The sequence below is a fragment of the Pteropus alecto genome, unplaced genomic scaffold, assembly GCF_000325575.1.
Source record: "Pteropus alecto unplaced genomic scaffold, ASM32557v1 scaffold185, whole genome shotgun sequence".
NCBI classification, from domain to species: Eukaryota; Metazoa; Chordata; class Mammalia; order Chiroptera; family Pteropodidae; genus Pteropus; species Pteropus alecto.
The window spans coordinates 9,726,716-9,747,078 of NW_006438088.1; the positions used below are offsets into that span (position 1 = coordinate 9,726,716).

Here is a 20,363-nt window from a genome sequence, read left to right on the forward strand (position 1 = left end):
TTTTACCAAATGATCAGGGTGATCGTTGCTAGTAATAAGACACATCAGCATCATATACCTCCTGATATGATGCACTTAGAAGGGTACTCTTGTGTATTCTTGCCAAAAATGCATAACCTCGGCCTAATCACAGCAATATATTGTTGAACCAGAAATGAGAGACATAGTATGAAATAACTGACCCAGTACACCTCAAAAGTGTGGAGCTTTATCTCATGGGAGATAAAGAAATGTAAGAGAACTGTCACAGATTGGAAGAGACCAAGGAAATAGGAAAACTAAATGCAGTGTGAGATTCTGGATCAGTAAAGGACATCAGTGGGAAACTGGTTAAATTCAAATAAGGTCTGTAGATTAGTTCATAGTATTGTATCAGTGTTAATTTCCTGCCTTAGATGATAGTACTAAAGCTAAGTAAAATGTTAAGTTTAGGGCAAGCTGCTGAAGGATATATAGGAAGTCTGTGTACTATTTTTGTAACTTTTCTGTTATTCTGAAATTATTTCAAAATAAAGAGTAAAAAATAAAGTGCCCAAACTTTCCTCCAACAAGAGTACACAGAGCAGAGAGTACAGTGCAAGCTCCTTATGAGTTTTTTCTCAGGCTGTTTTCTCACCTGTCATCAAGAATCAGCCTTTAGATCAGCAGTCCCCAACCTTTTTGGCACCAGGGACCGGTGCTCCTATGATATCTAATGCCTGACAATCTGACCTGGAGCTGAGCAGTGATGCTGGCACTGGGGAGCAGCTGCAAATAAGATGGAACTTCACTCTCTGGCCTGCCACTCACCTCCTGCTGTGCTGCCCTGTTCCTAACAGGCCATGAGCTGGTACCGGTCCATGGCCTGGGGGTTAGGGACCCTTGCTTTAAATGATTGGCAGCATTAAGTATCTGTTGTTACTCTTCAAGTGCAGGCTGTGGGTGACCAGATTGAGAAATGCTGAGCATAGAGACCACCTTCGTGGTGCCTAGGTAGAGAGAACTGATAATGTAGGCATACTTCCTATAGTAATGATAATTTTAAAAACTGCTTAGGCTCTTGGTATTGCTACCAGTTGTTAAGCTGAATCAGTCATGCGCCCCATGTCCACATTAATGTAAAATAGCCAGCATTCTGTGCCAAATGAGGATCTTAATGCAGGTATATGCTGCACTGACAAGTATTGTGATTTTATTTGGCATCATAAATACCTTGTGCTACAGCAGCTTGTTATAGTTATTTTCCTCTAACAAAATAACCAATTGGGGTGTGAGGCGGGGTAGGGAGATGGGAATGGTATTGTTTAATCCCATCTTGCTCTTCTGGAAACACACGCAGGCTCTAAGTTCCCACACGTGGGTTTATATGCCGTCCACTCTTACAGGCCCCCGGAATCTCTCCTTTCTCCTGATCCTTGGCTCCCTCCTGACAGTCCACTCTGCTTTCCACAATTCTCAAAGGCCTCTGGGCCACCATTTGAGCTTCCTTCTCTCAAAACCTCTCCCTCTTTCTCCCCTAAGCCAAGGGTTTCCCCTCCTCCAGAATCCTGCTTAGGCCCCTCTGCCTCCATGAATCCATCAGTTAGTAAACCACCACTGGCATTAGTGACTGCAAATGGGCCTTATTTTCTACTTACACTCTTAATACATGCACGTGTGAATTATACCCGTAGCTGTCTCTGAGAGTATGTAAGATATTTTACTGTATTAATTTGTACTTATAATTTGATGTTATCTTTGTACATGATCTTATGGCTCTTCTGTATATTCGTTCTAGTTCTCCTTTAGAATATTATCTCTAAGGACGAAAACCAGATGCTCTATCTCATTTGCATATTTTACAGTGTGTGATTTGATGATGTGTATACTCAGGGAGCCACCGTGAAATACCAAAATAACAAATATTGCATTCGCTTACAATTTTCTACTTTCTTCAGATTATCTGAGAGAATTTTTTAGTCACTTATACATATGTAAAATGATAACATGATAATTTAAAGTATGCATAGTTAGGGAAATATAAAAGAACATTTAAATATAATAATAAATACCAGAAATCATCCCTCCCCAAAAGTGAGATGATAGCCAACAGAACAGTAAAACTGTTAAATTATTTTTATATTTCAGTGTAGAGATCATAAAAGAAATTTAAGAAGAATTGTAGAAAAATTTTAAAGGCCTAATCTTATGTTCGAATTTAACGTAGAATTTTACTTTATTAAGTTACTTTTAAAGTAAATTTTTTTTTTATTATTTCGTTCACTTCTAAATACAAATAATCCTAGTAGAACAACTCTTCTAGTTTGCCAACATTTTTGAGAGGTTAATATGTCTTAGCACCTATACTAGGTGCTGGGTTTACAAAAGTAAAACACTTGATTTTGAGTCACCCCTAATATAGATGGATTAGGAAATGGGATTTTGGAAAGAGAAAAATAATAATGCAGAAAGCAGAGTAGAGATAGCGTCTGGTTAACCTTAAGAGATAAAGGGCAAGGATATGGAGAAGTTGGAACCCTTGTGCCCTGTTGGTGGGATTGTAAGATGGTGCAGCTACTATGGAGAACAGTAAAGTGGCTTCTCAGAAAATGAAGAATAGAATTACTATATGTCCAGCAATTCCTTTTATGGGTATATATACAAAAGAATTGAAAGCAGGATCTCAGAGAGAGAGATTTGTACACACAAGTTCATAGCAGCATTTTTCACAATAGCCAAGAGGTGGAAGCAACACAAGTGTCCATTAACAGATGAATGGAGAAACAAAATGTGGTATTATAGTTACAGTGGAGGATCATTCAGCCTTAAAAAGGAAGGAAATTCTGACACATACTACAAGATGGATGAACATTAAGGACATTATGCTAAGTGAAATAAGTCTGTCTCAAAAAGATAAATACCGTGTGAGTCTACTTATAGGAGGTATCTATAGTAGTCAAATTCATAGAAAGTAGAATGTGGTTAGCAAGGATGAGGTGAGGGCCAAATGTGGAACTGTTGTTTAAAGTTTCAGTTTTCAGGGTATACTGTTTCAGTTTTGTAGGATAAAAAAGTTCTGGAGGTTGGTTGAAAAACAATACACATATACTTAATACTACTGAAGTTTATACTTGGAAATAGTGAAAATTTTAAATTTTACATCATGTACTTTTTACCACATAAAAATAAAAGTAAACAAACAAAAAACAGACAGATGAATTTAGGGCAACATCAGTCTGGCCCTAAGAAGAGTACTCTGGTTTTCATTATGAGTAAAAGATGACTTCTTTTTTTATTTTTAGATTGTTGAATTTGAAGTGACTGCCCAATAGGAATATCTAGAAAGTGTTAGATATAATAGAATCAGAGCTAGAAATATAGTTTGTTATCCACACATTACAAATATTTAACCTTTATAGGTTTTAATGAGTTCATCATGGCAAGTAAGTTGAAACAAAATAGTGAAAGGTAGAATTCCAGGTTCCAGCTTTTAAGAGCAGAGAATAGGCAAAAAGACTTTCAAGAAGAGAAGCAGCAGCCAGAGGTTTAGAGGAAAATACTATACATAGGTCCAGGAAAGTAAGGAAAGAAAATTACCTAGTGGATTTGGCAAATGGAGGCCTTTGGTTGCCTTGCCATAGTGGCTGTATTGGAGCCCTCTGTCCCACACCCAGGCTCTTAACCTATGGTTTATGGATCCTTGGGACAGGCTTCAGAGAGTCTGTGAACCCTCAGGAAATCTAGGCAAAATGTGTGAATGTGCTTTTCTTCTGGGGAGGATCTGCATGGCTTTCCTCAGAATCTCAATGGGTTCTGTGATCCGATAAAAGTTTCATGGGCCATAGTATATGGAGCAAGATCCAATATTTCTGCTACCCTGACTTAACTTAAATTATGAATTTAACTTCTTTTTCTGGGCCATTTTGAGAATGTAATCACAATTTATAATATTTTTTCTATGGGAAGATATCATCCAAATATCTTGCTGAAGTAACATGCAGATGAGCTCATGTTGTATAGAGTGCTTATGTTGGAGACATGTAACTTTTGGACTTTAAATTTCTGTGGTTAGTCAACAGGTCAGAGTAGGACACACATTAAAAATCAACCAATATTCAAAAATAGAAATCTTACTAGAGAATATTAGCATCTGTGGCATTTTCACTACTCTCCCCATACCCTTACATTTTCACCATTACAGGCAAAAAGCATTGTCTACTTCCATTGGTTTAGATAATCTCTATATTTCACCTTCCTCGTTTCTGAGCAAGTTAATAGTTGCTGGATATTATATAATCTAAAAAAAGGAATTGTATAAACAAATTTTTATATTCTCAACAAGTATTTACATAATTGCCTTTCTGATTTTAGTCTTTTTCCTACATGTCTTGTGAGCAGTGTGAACATTTTTCTTCTGTTTGAATTAGATCATTCTGAATGTTTATATCTTGTGAATGTTGCAAATTCACCAGAAGAATAAACCTGAATTAATGCTCAGAAGTTCACCCTCACTTTTGGAAAAGCAGTTTGGAAGGTGTATCGTATTGACAGCAGAGGACATGACATTCATGCCTTAAGAAATTAAAGCAATTGGTCATATTTTATTAACACTGTTGATATTGTGCCTCACAGAACTAAGGCCACATTTTAGCCTTGCTTCTGAGAGTGATACTGCGGATCAAGAAGACCTGGATGCAGAAGAGGACCACGAGGAACAGCCTGCAAATCACATTGCCCAAAGACCTCACGCCATCATTGAAGATGCTGTGGCTACCTCAGGGGTGAGCACGCTCAGTTCTACTGTATCCCATGATTCCCAGAATGCTAACCGATCACTGAATGTACAGCTCGGAAGGATGAAAATAGAAACGAATAGGTAAGTCCTTTTCTGACATGGGTGAGTTTTTTCTGACATTTATATAAGTGCATGTATGTTGGGTCTATTTTAAAGTTTGATCCACAGAAAATATAAAATATGATTCCTTTATCCCATTCATGTAAACTTGATTTAAAGCCTTTCTTTATAAAACAAAAGAGATTTATCTTAGTCTCTTAAGTCATGTCCTGCTTCTGCCAAGTCAAGCCTTCAGTACCTTTTTCTTGATCACTGCTTAATCTCCAAGTGCACCGAGATTTTCAGAGTAACTTTGTTGTAACTTCATAGAGTATCTTGGATGAAGACTCAGAGCAGCTTGTGCCATCCAACAGATAGTTCAAAGACAGAAAGCCCATGCTCTTGAAGTATCAAGTTTATTCAGTTCATGTGGTAACAGAACCTACATGATCGGATTATTAAGAAAACAGTAACTATTTCCTGCTCTTCACAGATGTTGGCATAGTTCAAGGTCTGAATCTTTATGATTTATAGCTTCCTGTGCTGGCTACGGTTGACATGTGGGCAACTGACTTTATGACTCTACATTTATAGTGAAAACTTTTTTTTATTTTTTAGTAAATCAATAAAAGTTGTTTAAATATTTAGAAACTTTAGTTGAAAATACTAATTTATTCACGAGGGAGATAAAACATTTATTTCTAGTCATAAGTTTAGAATTTTAAGGTTAAGCTTGAATACCAAGCTTAATATGAGGAGTACAAAGTTCATCTTACATTCAGAAACATGAATTGTTTTTGCATAATTAAGTAAATCTATACATGTGTTCTATGCTTTACATACAGAAATCTTTCTGAATGAAGGGCAAGTGGCTTTCTGACTTCCATATCTCAATCTTGACCTCTGAAACCCAGTTCTTTACTTATCATCTCTACTACTTAATGGAAAAGAATTTGAATCTTTTCTGCTTTGAGATTTCTGTCTCAATCTCTTGTGTCCATCATTTCCTCCTATTCTCAATAGTCCAATTACGGTACTCCATCCATTGTAGTAGGTGTTACCTTTAGTCACTTCTCTTTAGTTGACTCTGTTGCCCAGTCCTGAATGAAGTTGTTTTTCATACCCCTCTCTGATCTCTAGAGAAGGAAAGTTCACTCATTACTGTTTTGGTCCAGCTACCCCACCCACCCCCTTCTACCCATGGCTTCCAGTCATAATTATACAGAGAGGAAAGCTACTTTATTTACCAATGAGCTGGTATATTTGCTTCTCTGGCCCTAAAACTTTCTGTCTACACACCCTGGCTTACGTCAGCAGAGCCTGCTTCTACTAAATGCAGCATTTTCCTTCTCTCCTTAGCCCATTTGAGTTACCCTGTCTTACCATTCTGTCTTATTGTTTACCATGCTCGTGCCATCTGCAGTCCCCAACAGCTGCTTTCTTCAAGTCCTCACATCCCTTTCCTGAGGATTGTCAGCTGGCTGAGGGCCTGCTTCCCACATCTGCCCATCTCTGTTGAAAAGACTAACATTTGCTACATTTCATTATTACATTAGCATGTATGTAAGTTGCATTTTTCACAGAAACCCACATATTTATGCTTTTTTTCCTCTACGTATTTATACTTGAATCTGTATCATCTACAGGATTATCAGCCTTTTTTGTTTTTTTTAGGAATATCTCCCACAGTTTCTCCAGCACCCCCAGAAAAATGAAATGAGGCATAACGTTCACTTCATTCACGATTTAAAGAAAGGGCAGCTGCTTCAGTACGTTCAAGTTCTAAGCAACGAAAATCAGGGACTGGTCATGTCTATGTTGGTCCTTGTCATTTCAGTTGACTATTACTTGATATATTGAAGTACATTTACTGCAAAAGAAAAAAATGTGGGGGAATCGTTCGTGTGTTTAAAAAAAAAAAGAGTGTAGCCCTCATGTTAGAAATCTTAAGCTTTATATTTAGAATAATCACCAATGAAGGTAAATTAGGTTTATCCAGCTCTTGATTATTAGATCACCCATAATTACTCAATGGAAAAAGTAACAAAATGGCTTTAGAATATATGTTTTACTTATATTTAAGGATATGTTTACATAGAATGTTCTGAAAATAATTCACACAAAGTGTTGGGATAATAATGTGAGACAATAATGCATAGTTAAAATCTAACTCAGGAGGAGCTATATGTTTATCTAATTTTCCTCTCCTACTCCACCTATCCACATTAAAAAAAATTGACCACAGGGCAGATCCTTGCCAAACTTTTCTGGAACTGAGAGGCAGGCATTTGAGTTGGTTTCGAAAGCCTTCCCTACTAACTGAAGACAAAGTAAAAATAAAACTGGTATACTGGATGTTCTTAAAAGAAATAATTTTGAGAGGTGGATTTGAGACAAATAAGGAGGCCTGTCAGTACTTTGCTTCCAATGTTACGTTCTGGCTTTTAAAGATAAAAAGAGAATAATATAGTCTAGATAAACAAAGGTTAAATTCTAGCAAATTTCATTGTGGTCTTTGAGAAAACAAGAATATACCATCACTTTTCTATACACGTAAATTAGCAAGGAAGACAAAAATATATACCGGACCAAAGAATTGCCAACTTAAAAATTCATACTGAATTTGCTGTACATTTCTTTGAGTATCATTCCTTTTGGAGTGGATAAAAGTCTCCCTTAATCCTCTGTCTCCCTCTTGCTGTCAGTTCTTTCTTACTGCTTGGTCCATCTGAAAGTGCACTGCTTACTCCCAGTTGTCTTTAAACAACCTGTGTTCCCCAAACCACCTTCCCTGGCGGCCTCTCAGTGTGTTTTCCTTTTGTCCCACCTCTGCTACCTACTCAACAATGATTCTTTCTCCTACCTGAGAGCCTCACGTATCTGTGTCCTGTTGGAAAGGGGTGGACCCTGGGGATCAGGGAAGGAACCTCTCCTAAGCCCTGTGAGGGTTGTTTCCCAGGGCCTGAGGCTACAGCAGGGAACTGAACAGCCCTTATGAAAAGCCAGGCACTTCAGCTACTCTGTCTCATTTAATGCTCACAGTGATTCAGGAAATTCCCCTTTTCCTTTTTACAAATAAGAAAACTGAAGCCCAGAGACATCAAGTAATTTGTCAAAATTAATACGGGCAGTGTGTGGCTGACCCAGGATACACACCCAGGGCTGTCTTTCAGTTGTACTTGTGGTGCCTTAAGAACATAACAGCTGATGGAGAAACCAACTTTTGGAATAAAATCTGGTCCTGAGTTCAGTCTATCAATACTCAGAAAACGAAACAAATATAATTTGCTAAGAGCTGTAGGGTATGCAATGGTTTATCTTGATGATCTTATGAATAATTAGGCATCTCAAATTATAATTCTGAATCCAAGTTTCTCAAAGATAGTTTTCTAAAAAACCAGAGCGCCTCTCTTCATAACTTGGAATATTTTTTCAAAGAAAAGTGTTAGAATGGTGAGTAGGTTACCAGTTGACTCTCAATTGTACAGTGACCCTTTCATGACTAAGAAGGATGATATAAATGTGATACCTTAGTTTCTTTGGAGAATGCATTAGATTCCAACTAGGAACTGAATGTACCAGGAATATGGCTATCCTTTTTCTCATTTTACCACCCCCTTGGAAGGGAGAGGAATAGTAGTAACCACAGCAACCCCAATAATAACCAGTAACATTTATTGAGTGATATGCCAGATACTATAAGTGGCCTCACTTATAGTTTTCAAATTTTCATAGTTTAAAAAAATGACTAGCTTTCTGCTTTGCATTATTATATTACCCATATTGACCAACTTTTTTTTTTTAATAAAGAGCCATACACTGTGTGTATGTGTGTATATAATATATAACTTTTTGCCATTTATGGTCATAAAAAGAAACAATAGTTCAAAACCTCTGAAGATCTTGGCAGACAATGGGAGATGGAGGTTTTGAATTCCTATCTGAAAGCACACTGTCTTCTAGAGCTTTGCTACTCAACATGGGGTCTGTGGACCAGCTACTCGAATAACACTAAATGCAGAATCTCAGGCCTCTCCCCAGAGCCACTGGATCAGAATCTGCATGTCATTGAAATCTCAAGGGTGTCTTTGCTCATTTGTAGCTTGAGAAGCCCATGTCTAGAAGGTCGGAGACATTAATTTGTCAAAGGTCACTTTGTGGCTGCTCCAGCTATGTTAGGCTGTCAACTTATGTCATTTTCTTTTGCAGATTACTGGAAGAATTGATTCAGAAAGAGAAAGAATTACAAGCACTCCTTCTTCAAGCTATTGAAGATAAAGACCAAGAAATTAAACACCTAAAGCTTAAGTCTCAACCAATAGGTGAATAAGCAGAAAATTTTAAAGTAAATTGTTCAATCAGGCTGCCACGAAAGCTGAGAAAGCCAATAGGCAGTTTTATTTCATGGCTTAATCACTTGTACCACAACTACAAGCAGAAATTACTTTTAAATATCCAATTCTTAATTGTAGCAAACTATCGTTTCTTATAAATATAGTGAAAATAAGATGATTCATAGTCATCTTTTCCTGAGATTATATATTATTGAGGTAAATAGGGCTCTCCACCTTTTTGTCTTTCTTTTAAAGAGTTCAGATTGAGATTACTAGAATAAAATACCATTTTTGTCATCTTTGCATTTGTAGTCTATATATTCTAGTGTTTTCATATTTATTGCAAATAGTGGGAAAAGATTTTTATAATAATCAGATTCTCTATTCATTATGCCCATTTTTATTGCATGAAAAACACACCATACAGTTTTGGTACACCAAGTTTATTCTGAGAAACTCTAAAATTGATAGGAAAGTATAAATGTCATTACATTACTTCTTCTGACTGTCCATTTACTAGTAATTAAATAGTCTTTAAGCATTTTATTTATATTCATACTACCAATCTCAGTTGTTTCTATTAATTATACGCTGATAAAGCAAAATCTTTTCAAGTATTGTTGACTGGGAGGGTCTCTGATGTCCTCTGTTAGGTAAAGCTAAGAATGTCCTTACCCGCCTCCTCAATTCTCTTATAGATATTCCTGGATTGCCTGTGTGTCACTTAACTTCTTCTGGCACAAATACTGAAGATTCTGAACTTATTGACTGGCTTAGAGAAAATGGAGCTGATGAAGACACTATAAGTCGGGTAAAAAAAACTATCTGTAGGGCATGCATTAATTCACTTTATTTCATAATGTTGAGTGCCTACTATGTGCTAGGCACAGGGGATACACTACGGAGCAACTCAGACCCAGCCCTGCCCTACTAGGCTTATAGACAAGAGCAGGCAGATAATAGTCGGATAATGCCACAGAGGACAGTATAATTATGTCCTAATAAATTTTATGAAGGAAAGATTGTCAGGGGAGATGGAGGGAGGGAGAGGATGGGGAAGGTTCTTTGAGAAGGTGGTGGATGAGTTGATGTCTAGGACTGTGTAGGAATAAACTAGGCCATCTGTGTGTGTCTTGGGTGGGCAGACAAGAAGGGGAAATCGTTCAGGGATAGGGGTGCAGATGTGCAAGACGATGAGTTTTGTGATCCAGGACCCCCGAGGATTTTTATGGTTTTGAATTGAAAATAACGAAAGATGGAAAAATCAAGACAAAAATCTGTTTTTAATTCTCTTTCATTATCTTCTTAATTCTCTTAAAATATTTTTATACTCCACTGGGTCACGGCCATTTATTGATACTTAATAAAATATACCTAGTTAGTGAATTTATGTCAGGAACACTTTCTCTATAAACCATATTATATCTATATAATCTAATTCTCTACTCCATATAGACTTTTTAAATCAGCATCCTTTAGCATTTGTGTTTTAAGATTTACATATATACACACAATAAGAGGTTATATTTTTATTTTATAGAAAAGGCCTCTTAATGAAATTAATTACATTAATTTCAGTTTTATATTTAAATTTTAAAAATAACTATGAATAAAGATGACTTTTCTTTTCACCTGATAATTTATTGAACCACTAGATAAAATGTAGGGTCTCCTAAGAAATCTGCATTTAACAAGTTATAGCCACCTACATTTAAACAACTCTCTTGCCTTGGGAAAATAATGCATCCTATCAAGTTCTCTCAAATATTTATTCCTCAAACTGAGACTCAAATAATAGTTAAGTAGTAACTGATGGTCCAGTAAATCATTGCCCTCTTTTTAAGAGTTAACATTAAAATCTTAAGTTTAAATTCAAGACTCTGATTTGCTAATGGTTATTATAAAGTACCTTTTATGAGACATGAAAGTCGAGAAATGTGTAAGTAATACCTTTCCAGGAACACTTTTTATCTAGAGAAAAGTAGAGCTGTACAGTAGCAAACTTCTTAAACTTCTTATGAGCAGCAGATGTAATTACAAGTGAATCCTATCTATTCATTAGAAGATAATTCAGAAATTCTGTGTTGCTTATAATCTCTATGCATTTGAAAGTTATATGGATATATCTCTTTGTAATATTTTGTAATAGGGAACTTTCCTCTAATAATTCTAGAAGATTGTGTTTTTAGTGGCTTTCCTTTTAGGTTCATTTTTTATTATTGCCAATGTTTACATTATGGATAGAGTTTGCTGTTTATTAAAGATGTATAAAACTTCTAACTTTTGTGCCTCTTTTACTTTCTCCAGTTTTTGGCTGAGGATTATTCACTAGTGGATGTTCTCTACTATGCTACACGTGATGACTTAAAATGCCTGAGACTAAGGTAACACTTTTCTTTGCCTTCAGTTGTCATGGCAGGAGCACTGGGCTGAGATCAAGAAGTCTGGGTTCCTGCCTGGCTGGGTCCCTAACTAGCTCTAACCAACTCTGCAGGCGTGGGCTGACATCTCTGGTTCTCACTTGATCTAAGTAAACTGAGTGAGTTGAACCAGAATATTATATACATATTTTTGTCTTTATTGACATTGTAAAATTCTTTGAGTTTTTACATTGTACAATTCAATGAGTTTTTTCCCACTTATATGTGGCATACAATATTATACCAGTTTCAATTGTATGCACAGTGATCAGAGATCCACAGTGATCAGAGATCCACATAACTCACAAAGTGATCACCCCACTAAATCTAGTATCCCTCAACCCCCTTACATATTTATTACAACATTATTAACCATCTACACCATGCTACACTCTACATCTCCATGTCTGTTCTGAAGCTATCCATTTGTACTTCTTAATCCCTTTGTGCACACAGCAGTTCCTGGTGCCAAAAAGTTTGGGGACCACTGTGTGCACCTTAAATACATTAGAATTTTGTCAATTATATCTCAGTAAAACGAAAACAATAAAAATAAGGTATTGAAACACAAAAAATATATATTAGAACCAGACTATTTGTCAAAAGAAAGAGTTTGGACAGGGGTCTCCAACCCCCAGGCTGTGGACCAATAACGGTCGGTGGCCTGTTAAGAACTGGGCCACACAGGAGGAGGCAAGCAAAGCTTCATCTGTATTTGCAGCTGCTCCACAGCACTAGCATCACTGCCTCAGCTCCACGTCAGATCATCAGCATTAGATTCTCATAGGAACACTGGTCCCTGGTGCTGAAAAAGTTGGGGACCACTGAGTTTGGGGAAGGTACGAGGTCTGAGCCACATCTGCCAGGCTCACCTCCCAGCATGGACAATAGCTGGCACATAGCATTGCTTCACAAGTTCTCAGAAAATGAATGAATGAATTTCAGGAAAAAGGGGGTGGTGGAGAGATAAAAGAGAGTTGATGGAGAGATGAGGGCAAATACAAGGGGGAGAGAGAATTCATAAGGAAAGAGAGGGAATGGAACAGAAGGGGCAAAGAGAAGGGGATCAGGAAAAAGAAGAGAGAGTGGCTGGTACATGTGGAGGGCATCAGTGGAGAGGTAGAGACTGCTGGGCCTACACAGGAAGTGAGCAGCCCAGGGCACACTGTAAGGGGTTTCTCTGCCCTTGAAGGTCACACCCTGAGGACAGGCCCTTCATATCTGGGTGCCCGACAGAATTGCACCTGGATTGTCAGGGCAGGAAGCACTCCTGTGGTCCCCTTGTCCAGTTCCCTTCACCCCGGGGCCTAGAGCAGCTGAGACCCAGGGAAATTAGATGATGAGCCCCTGCCTGGGGACAAGATGGAACTGACTTCTCTATCCAGGCAGATGTGGCCACCAGTCCCCCGCTTCAGTCTTCCCTTCTTCCCCAGGTGGGCTGGTCGTAGCTATGTCTCCCATACTGACCTTATTCCCTGGGGCCCCTCACTGCCCACCTAGGCCGCTGATGCTGACCAGGGAAGATTTTGTTGAGTACTTTATTGCCACGGTCTAATGACTGTATAAAATATGTATGCTTGGTGAAGGGGAGAGAGAGAACTTTCATTTTTCAGATGCATGAAGCAGAATAAGAGGATGATTAAAAAGTGTGCCTGTGCCCCTGCCAGGGTTGGGGCAGCCAGCACAGAGGCATCACTGGGGCCAGTGCCAGGCTGCGGTGGGGCCGGGTGAGAGGCCTTGTGCCTGGGAGGAGATGGCAAATCCATCCAGTCCACAGTCTTGCCAAAGGCCCTCCAGGGCTCCCTGGTGCCTTCGGAGGACGGTCCTCACTCTCCCACACGCATTCCCAGCCTCATCTCTGACCCAGGACAGACCACGTGCAGCTCCCTCATGTGCTCTGGCCCCTGCCTGGCTCCCCCACTCCTGCCCTTCCTGATTCCCCAGTGTGGGGCTCTGGCTCTGATTGCACTTCAGAGCGGAAACTGTGGGCTGCTGTGTTTCTCATTCCACAAGGTTGTGACTCCCTGAGAGCTGGGAGGGGTCATGGGGCCTGGACATAAAGGCAGCTCAGGAAAGCTCCTGATATCTCTGTCATCTATCCCTACATGGGCATCCACATCTACACAACAGTATTACTGTATACATTTGAACTAGACTATTATTGAGGACTCTAATAACCAATATTTCCGTATTTGTAAATGCAAATCAACTGGGATAATATTTCAGGCTAAGACCATGCAGTTATTCTAACGCTGCCTTAAATACTCTGATTTAAATTCCAAACTTAGAAATAGTAGGATGAGGTGCTGATTTGTCATCCAAATACCTATTATAATCTGATAGTTTCTTATAATAATTATTTTTTTCTGTCAGGCCAAACATATACATAATTTACATAGACTTCTATTGAAGACATATTTCAAAAGTGCTGAAAATCAAAAAAATGCTTTGGGACCCGATAGTTTGTGGGGGCAGAAAGGAAAAGCATTGGAGGGCTGATGAGAAAAAATATACAAAACGAATACATAGTGACTGATAAGACTAGGATCTTCCTGTTCTGATCACAGCAGCTGAAAGCTGAGCAGTCACTTTTCTGTTTCAAGGGCAATGTTTGAAGTGATCTCTTCACCGCGGTCTTGTGTTTTTAAACAGGGGAGGGATGCTGTGCACACTGTGGAAGGCCATCACGAACTATCGAGAGAAACAGGCTGAACCGTCGCTTAATTTGTTTCCAACCTTCCGTGGAGATTCTAAAAATGAACACAACTGATCTTTCCTAAGGGAGGAAGAGTGGAAAGGAGAGGAGAAAGAAGCTGCACTTTAAGTCCAGTATTTGTTTACTCATGTTAAAAAAAATAGACAAAATACACTGAAATTTCCTAACTGCTTCTATTTCTATAATTCTTAAGGACTCTTCATAAGGACTTTAAAAATAATTCTAAACATTAGGATTATTTTAGTCTGAACATTTTTATGAAATATTTTGAACTCAGCAGCTATTGTACTTCAGCCAAATGTTTATTTCACACAAGACAGATATAACATTTCATGTGATTGTGCATCACTGGAACAAAACTAAAATGTGACCATAATTTAGGCTTATGTGTGTTTGTGATGTGCCATAATAATCTGAGTAGAAATGCATAATTTCAATTATTGTGTAAAGTTTATGGGTTTTTTTCGATATGCACACTCTGAGAGCAATGGTTTTTACTTAGTTATCTGTATTAATTGTTGACTTTTTATTGTAACTTAAGTTTCTGGCCTATCGTACATTTGTTTGAGTCATGTTTGTACTACTGAACTGTACCAGTTGCACATGTTTGAATCATAGTAATGTTAGCTTGTTCTAAAGCTATACATTGTGTCATACTCTCAAAAGTAAAAAGACTCTTAACATACTGTTTTGATAAATTCTAAAGAATTCTTATTTTGTTTTGACAAACTAGATAAACTGTGTCAAATTCCTAGTTGTTTTTTCAGCTATAACATTAAATACAATCTGTCTTCTATTCAAGTAACCAAAGAACAACTGATATCCAAGTTGTTCTTCAGGGCAACAGAGTGGTAAAAAAAGGAGGCAAAGAAAAAAGAAAGTAAAAGAAAGTCAGTGTGTTTTTCTCAAGGCCCTAAGTTATCATGAACGGCTGTTGTGTATCTCAGAGGCTCTGCACATAGCATCCCCGTGGAGAACACTGCGTTTTCTTGATTCCAAATCTGTCTCCTTGATTTTAGTTCTCATATTGAGGGAATTTCTTTTTATTTTAAGCCAAATATTATATTTTTTAAGCCTGCCCATATTAATAGGACAAAGACTGAAGTTCCTAGATGGATCCGTGGGATAAACAAATTTCTTAAATACAGAAGAAACTGTTTATTATGCAAGATAAAAATAGCATAGAGCTGCTCGGGTATCATGACTTGACCCATATGTAAGTCATTCCTAAAACAGGAGTCATCCCTATTTCCATGTGAAAATCAAGGCACAATATATTTTATATTGCATTAGATAGATTGTACCGAAAGTCCTCACCAGTATTTTCTCATTTTATATCTGTAACAAAATGGCTGCATCTTTTTTTTTTTTTTTTACTTCTCAGTCCTGAAGACAGATAGTTACCTCCTGCATCCTGTGGGGAAATTTTGAAGGAAGTGAGGTATAAATTAAATGATATATCATTTCAGTCATACTGAAACACAGAGTAACTCAACTTTATTAAGCCACAGTTCATATCCCCAGTTCTAATGGTTAAGTGCTGCTTTCAGACCATAAATAAGATCAAGTGACCCACATTCAACCAATTCTTTAATGATCCCAAGTCTGTTCTTGAGATCTGTCTCTGACCCCATCTTTGTAGGCATATGTTCCTCTATCCTACATTCTTAGAAAAACATCATTAGGTTTTTGTCAGTATTTTGGATCTAAGTCACAAAAGAAGGCAATTCCGTCATGGCCCAAATATCATGAAAGGTTTCACTTGAAAGGTTTTTGGCATCAGTCTAGGCTACTGATTCTATATCTGGCTTCACGTTAAAATGACTTGGATGCTTTTAAAAAATATTGATGCCACCACCTTAGAGAAACTATTTTTATTGGTCTGGGGTAGGGCCTAGAAATCCTTTTAAAAAGCTCTACAGATTACAGATGATTTAATGCTATCAAGTCCTACCTCTTTATTGCAAGTGGCACCGGAGAGATAGATGAAGGGCCCCTTTCCACATGGGTTATAGTAATATGGTCATTCACTGTTGCTTTAGTGTAGCAAGAATCTAAACACATAGGCCTGGAGCAAAGCTGTCACTTACCTTTTGACGTTGGGCAGATTAATTAACCTCTCCAAGTTATGGTTTCCTCATCTGAAATGGGGGAAACAGGGTACCCACCTCATTAGGTTAATATAAAATTTACTATGGCCATGCCACCCTGAACGTGCCTGATCTCGTCTGATCTCGAAAGCTAAGCAGGGTCAGGCCTGGTTAGTACTTGGATGAGAGACCACCTAGGAATACCAGGTGCTGTAGGCTTTAAAAAAAATTTTTTTTAAATAAAATAATGCAGAAGTGCTTATTGCAATGCTTAGCAGACAATAATCACTCAGATGCTGCCTGCTATTGTTATCTCATCATTCATTCAAAAGTATTAAATAATTACTGGATTCTATATACTGTGGTGCACAGTTCTTGGCCCCAGAGTTCACTGTCAGAGATAGAATCAAGACAGTAGAAACAACAGTACACATAAGTGCTATAGTTACATCTGACTGCCAGAGAGAATCAAGGAAAGCTTCCCAGAGAAGTGAAAGTCCAGAGATGAGCTTGAAAAGATAACAAACAGTTATGCATGGGTGGTAGCAGCGGTCTTATAAAAGAAAATCAGAATTTGCTGGGGAAAGTAAATTCAATGTTTTTAACCACATTTTAATCTTTCTCCAAATGCTTTCATTGCATATTTCATTTCATTCCTAAACCATCAAATAGAATGGTTTGGCAATGAGGGATTGTTAACCCACTGGAATGCCTAGTATGCGTGAGGCGTTGTAGCAGCAGGAAAGGTATACATGATACCCACTGAGTTCAGAATACAGGCAATGCACATTATGTCATTAAGAACGTCTGCAGTTTGTAAACAGAATAATTGATGGCTCCAGACACTATAGATACACCCTATAGAGAAATAGAAGACAAAGTCTCTGCCACCAATAATTCATATCAGATTGAAAAGACAAATCTACAGTAACAAATCACACCTAGTCTGTGTTAAAGGCTGGATGAGAGGCAAGCACAGAAGGCCCTGGAGAGGTTCACAGGACAAGCATGCTGAGAGCCAGGGCAGGTGGAACAGGCTTCAGGGAGGAGGTAGACCTCAACCCAGGCCTTAGAGGGAAAGAAAGAAGTAGGACCAGGGAAGTCAATCAGGGCACAGAGCTCCAAGAACAAAGGCAGAAAGCAGGGATTTGCAAAGTTCTGGAGAAAGGGAACAGCTTCTATATTGCATTAGGGCATACAAAAATTTTTGACTCATTTAAACTCATTTGACTGGAAATATGAGTTATAAGAGAAAAAGTGGAAAAAGGATTGGAGAGAACTCGAGGTGTGACTGGGGGGGTGGTCAGGAAGGAACATAGAGTTTAGTATTCAATTATGTAGAAATGGGGAATCGGGTTCTGAGCAAGGGGCGGGGTATGTGTAAAGTAGTGTATGAGAAAATTAATTTGGCAGAATGACTTTGGGTAAACTAGAGGGAATAGAAATTGGACAGCAGGTTTCAAAGGAGGCAGGAGGGGAGCGGGTGGTATCAGAAGGTCCAGCTCTGTGAAGGAGAGTCTAGTAGGAGTGAGAACAGGAATTGAAAGGGTAGAATTAAAACAATGAATTGACAAACTTTGGGAACTATGATTTGGGCAGTGATGATAGAGGAAAGGATAAATGTTGAGCCTATGTCAGTAAGAGAAGAATTCAAAACCAGGCAAGTTTGGAGGAGGAACTGTTTTGGGACATGAATTAATAGCGGGATGAGTCAATGCTAGAAATGTGCAGACCATTGACAATGTACTTGTGGAAGTCAGGACTGGGGTCAAGTGTATATATTCTGGATCTAGGAGTCACCTAGATGCAGGTAATAGTAAATGAGAGCTATGAGAGGTAGAAAAGTTGTGGCCTAAAACTTTGTGAGGAGGAAGGTTTCAGCATGGTTTCAAAAGGAGAAGGAATTTAAGTCAGCAAAAGAGACAAAAGGACTGGCCAAACAAATGAGAAATACCAGGCTGGTGGTGTAAGCGAAGAGGAAGATGATCAGAGGCTGGAGTGCTGCAGAAAAGTCTTGGGGAATGACAGACTAAAACAGTAACTTGATTTGACGCCCTGGAGAGTATTTATACACAGGCAAGAAAGACTACAGCTGGTTAAACATAGATAATAAGACTAATGGCACCAGAGTCCACACATTTATTACCTTTGGTGAACAGATGTATGACTAGATTTGGGAGTATGGCAAGTCAAGGGAAGAAACTTTCAGATTTAGAGTCCTGAATGTGTTGGGGTAGAGCCCCTGAATGGAGAGGCACTTGGGAATAGGGAGAAGTGAGAGAGAAGGTTTCAAAGGAGGCAGGAGGGGAGCGGGTGGTATCAGAAGGTCCAGCTCCTCTCCCTGGAAATCAATTGATGATTCAAAGAGATTTTGAGATGGACGTGGGAGCTCAAGACAGATGGCTTCCGTGTTCTAAGTACAACACAAAGTACAATGTGATGGTGAGTGACATTTAACAGATGTCATCCGTTCCCCCATTTTCATGCAGCAGCCCTCCCTGTTATAGATGCTGCATGAAGTTTGGAACGCATAGTCTGTACAGGGCCCAAGTACGTGCAAGATTTCCGTGTTTCTTATTGCACCTATCTTTGTGTAACTTGTGACAGACTAAGAAGTTAGCAAAAGAATGGGAGACAGGATAAGCACGCACCCAAAACAAAACAAAAATACAGACACAAACACTAGTTAAGTGTTCATTTTGGGACAGGTTGGGAACTCAAAAAACAGCACTCATTGGTTTAAGTAGGTTGTAAATCCGAAGGTTGAAAACAGATCTCCCTTTTCCCAGGTCCTTTCAGAATTCAACTCTCTAAATTCAGCTAAGAACGGCTTCCTGATGTTCACAGGAAAGTGTCTTAAACACTGATGACTTAATGCAGTGAAAAATACCTTTATCAGGACCTAAGCCGAGGTTTAAAAGTACCTCCCTTGACTTGATGCTTAATTGATCAGAAGTCTGATAAGTGATTTGAATGTGATTTTGGAAAATCACATTGCTAAATGAACAGTTTTCCTAATCCACTGCAGAAATGGCACTGAGGGAAAATCCATAACTATAAACCACAGCAAACCGTCCCTTAGTCAAAACCTCTACCTAGTCAGCCAGTGAACCAGGAAACCAAATAAAACCAGTCCACTCCTAGGATTACAGTGGCAAGTTTTTAATGAAAAAGTGGTGAGAATTGTCACCCTAGCAAGAAATCCAAAACTGTTTGCAGACACTATTGTGCGTCCAGTGTAGTGTGCCGAAGTCCTCCAGAGGGTTTTAAACTGTTGGGAACTTGCTGGTTATGTTCAGCCAACCAAAGCTGTGGGAGTGCATTTATGCGTAGCCAGATGGAACTGGTCGCTGCTGATTTTGTTCCTTATGTTTCTATTTGCAGTCTATATATTTTTTTTCCCCACAGTATTTTGTTGCTTATTGTTTACTTGCCTGTTAGAGCAGAAATTTTTTCCTTAGCTAATAATCTGTTTCTTTTAAAAAAAGAAATTGTTGCCATTGCTTTTTTTCTTGGTCATCCTGAGCAAGCCAGAAGTCACAAGGTAGTTACTAATCGGAAATTAGGAATAAGAAAAGCCACATCATTGGGCACAAGTTTCACTAACTTGTGTGCCCTGGGGTTCATCAGAAACAAAGCCTCATGAAAAGATCGGTCACCAGCAATGGCGTCCTAAAACGCAGACCGAGATCAGATACCAGCGTGGAACTAAGCCCGCGTACTTTAGCTTTTCACGTGGCATCATACTGTTTTGCACTGTCACCATTAACTTCAGAACTGATCTGGCTGCTGCAGAGTTCAGACGGAAATAAAGCGTCCTGGTGGCCTCGTCTCACCTGGGCTGATACTTGGACCGTCCCAGTGCCAGCCCCTAGAGCCACCAAGCGACGCAGACCCCACTCCAGACCTCGAAGAGCGGATAGCGGTCTGCGGCAGTGGCCAGAAGCTCCGGGCTCAGGTGGCTGGCTCTGTTGCTGCTCCGGCAGCGGAGACCCAGCAGCGTCCATCGGA

General features: G+C 38.8%; 1 protein-coding gene and 1 pseudogene across 1 annotated transcript in view; both read left to right on the forward strand.

The window, feature by feature from the left end:
* The window catches only part of MAP3K5 (mitogen-activated protein kinase kinase kinase 5), a 167,903-nt gene extending 152,936 nt beyond the window's left edge, over positions 1–14,967 (forward strand). The window contains exons 26-30 of the mRNA XM_006915385.3: positions 4,591–4,834; positions 9,002–9,114; positions 9,825–9,937; positions 11,434–11,510; positions 14,199–14,967. Of these exons, the coding sequence (XP_006915447.1) occupies positions 4,591–4,834; positions 9,002–9,114; positions 9,825–9,937; positions 11,434–11,510; positions 14,199–14,316 (665 nt within the window). The 3' untranslated portion in view covers positions 14,317–14,967. The remainder of the gene's footprint in view (positions 1–4,590; positions 4,835–9,001; positions 9,115–9,824; positions 9,938–11,433; positions 11,511–14,198) is intronic.
* Positions 14,968–16,452: 1,485 nt separating this feature from the next.
* LOC112482636 lies at positions 16,453–16,571 on the forward strand (annotated as a pseudogene).
* Positions 16,572–20,363: the final 3,792 nt, after the last annotated feature.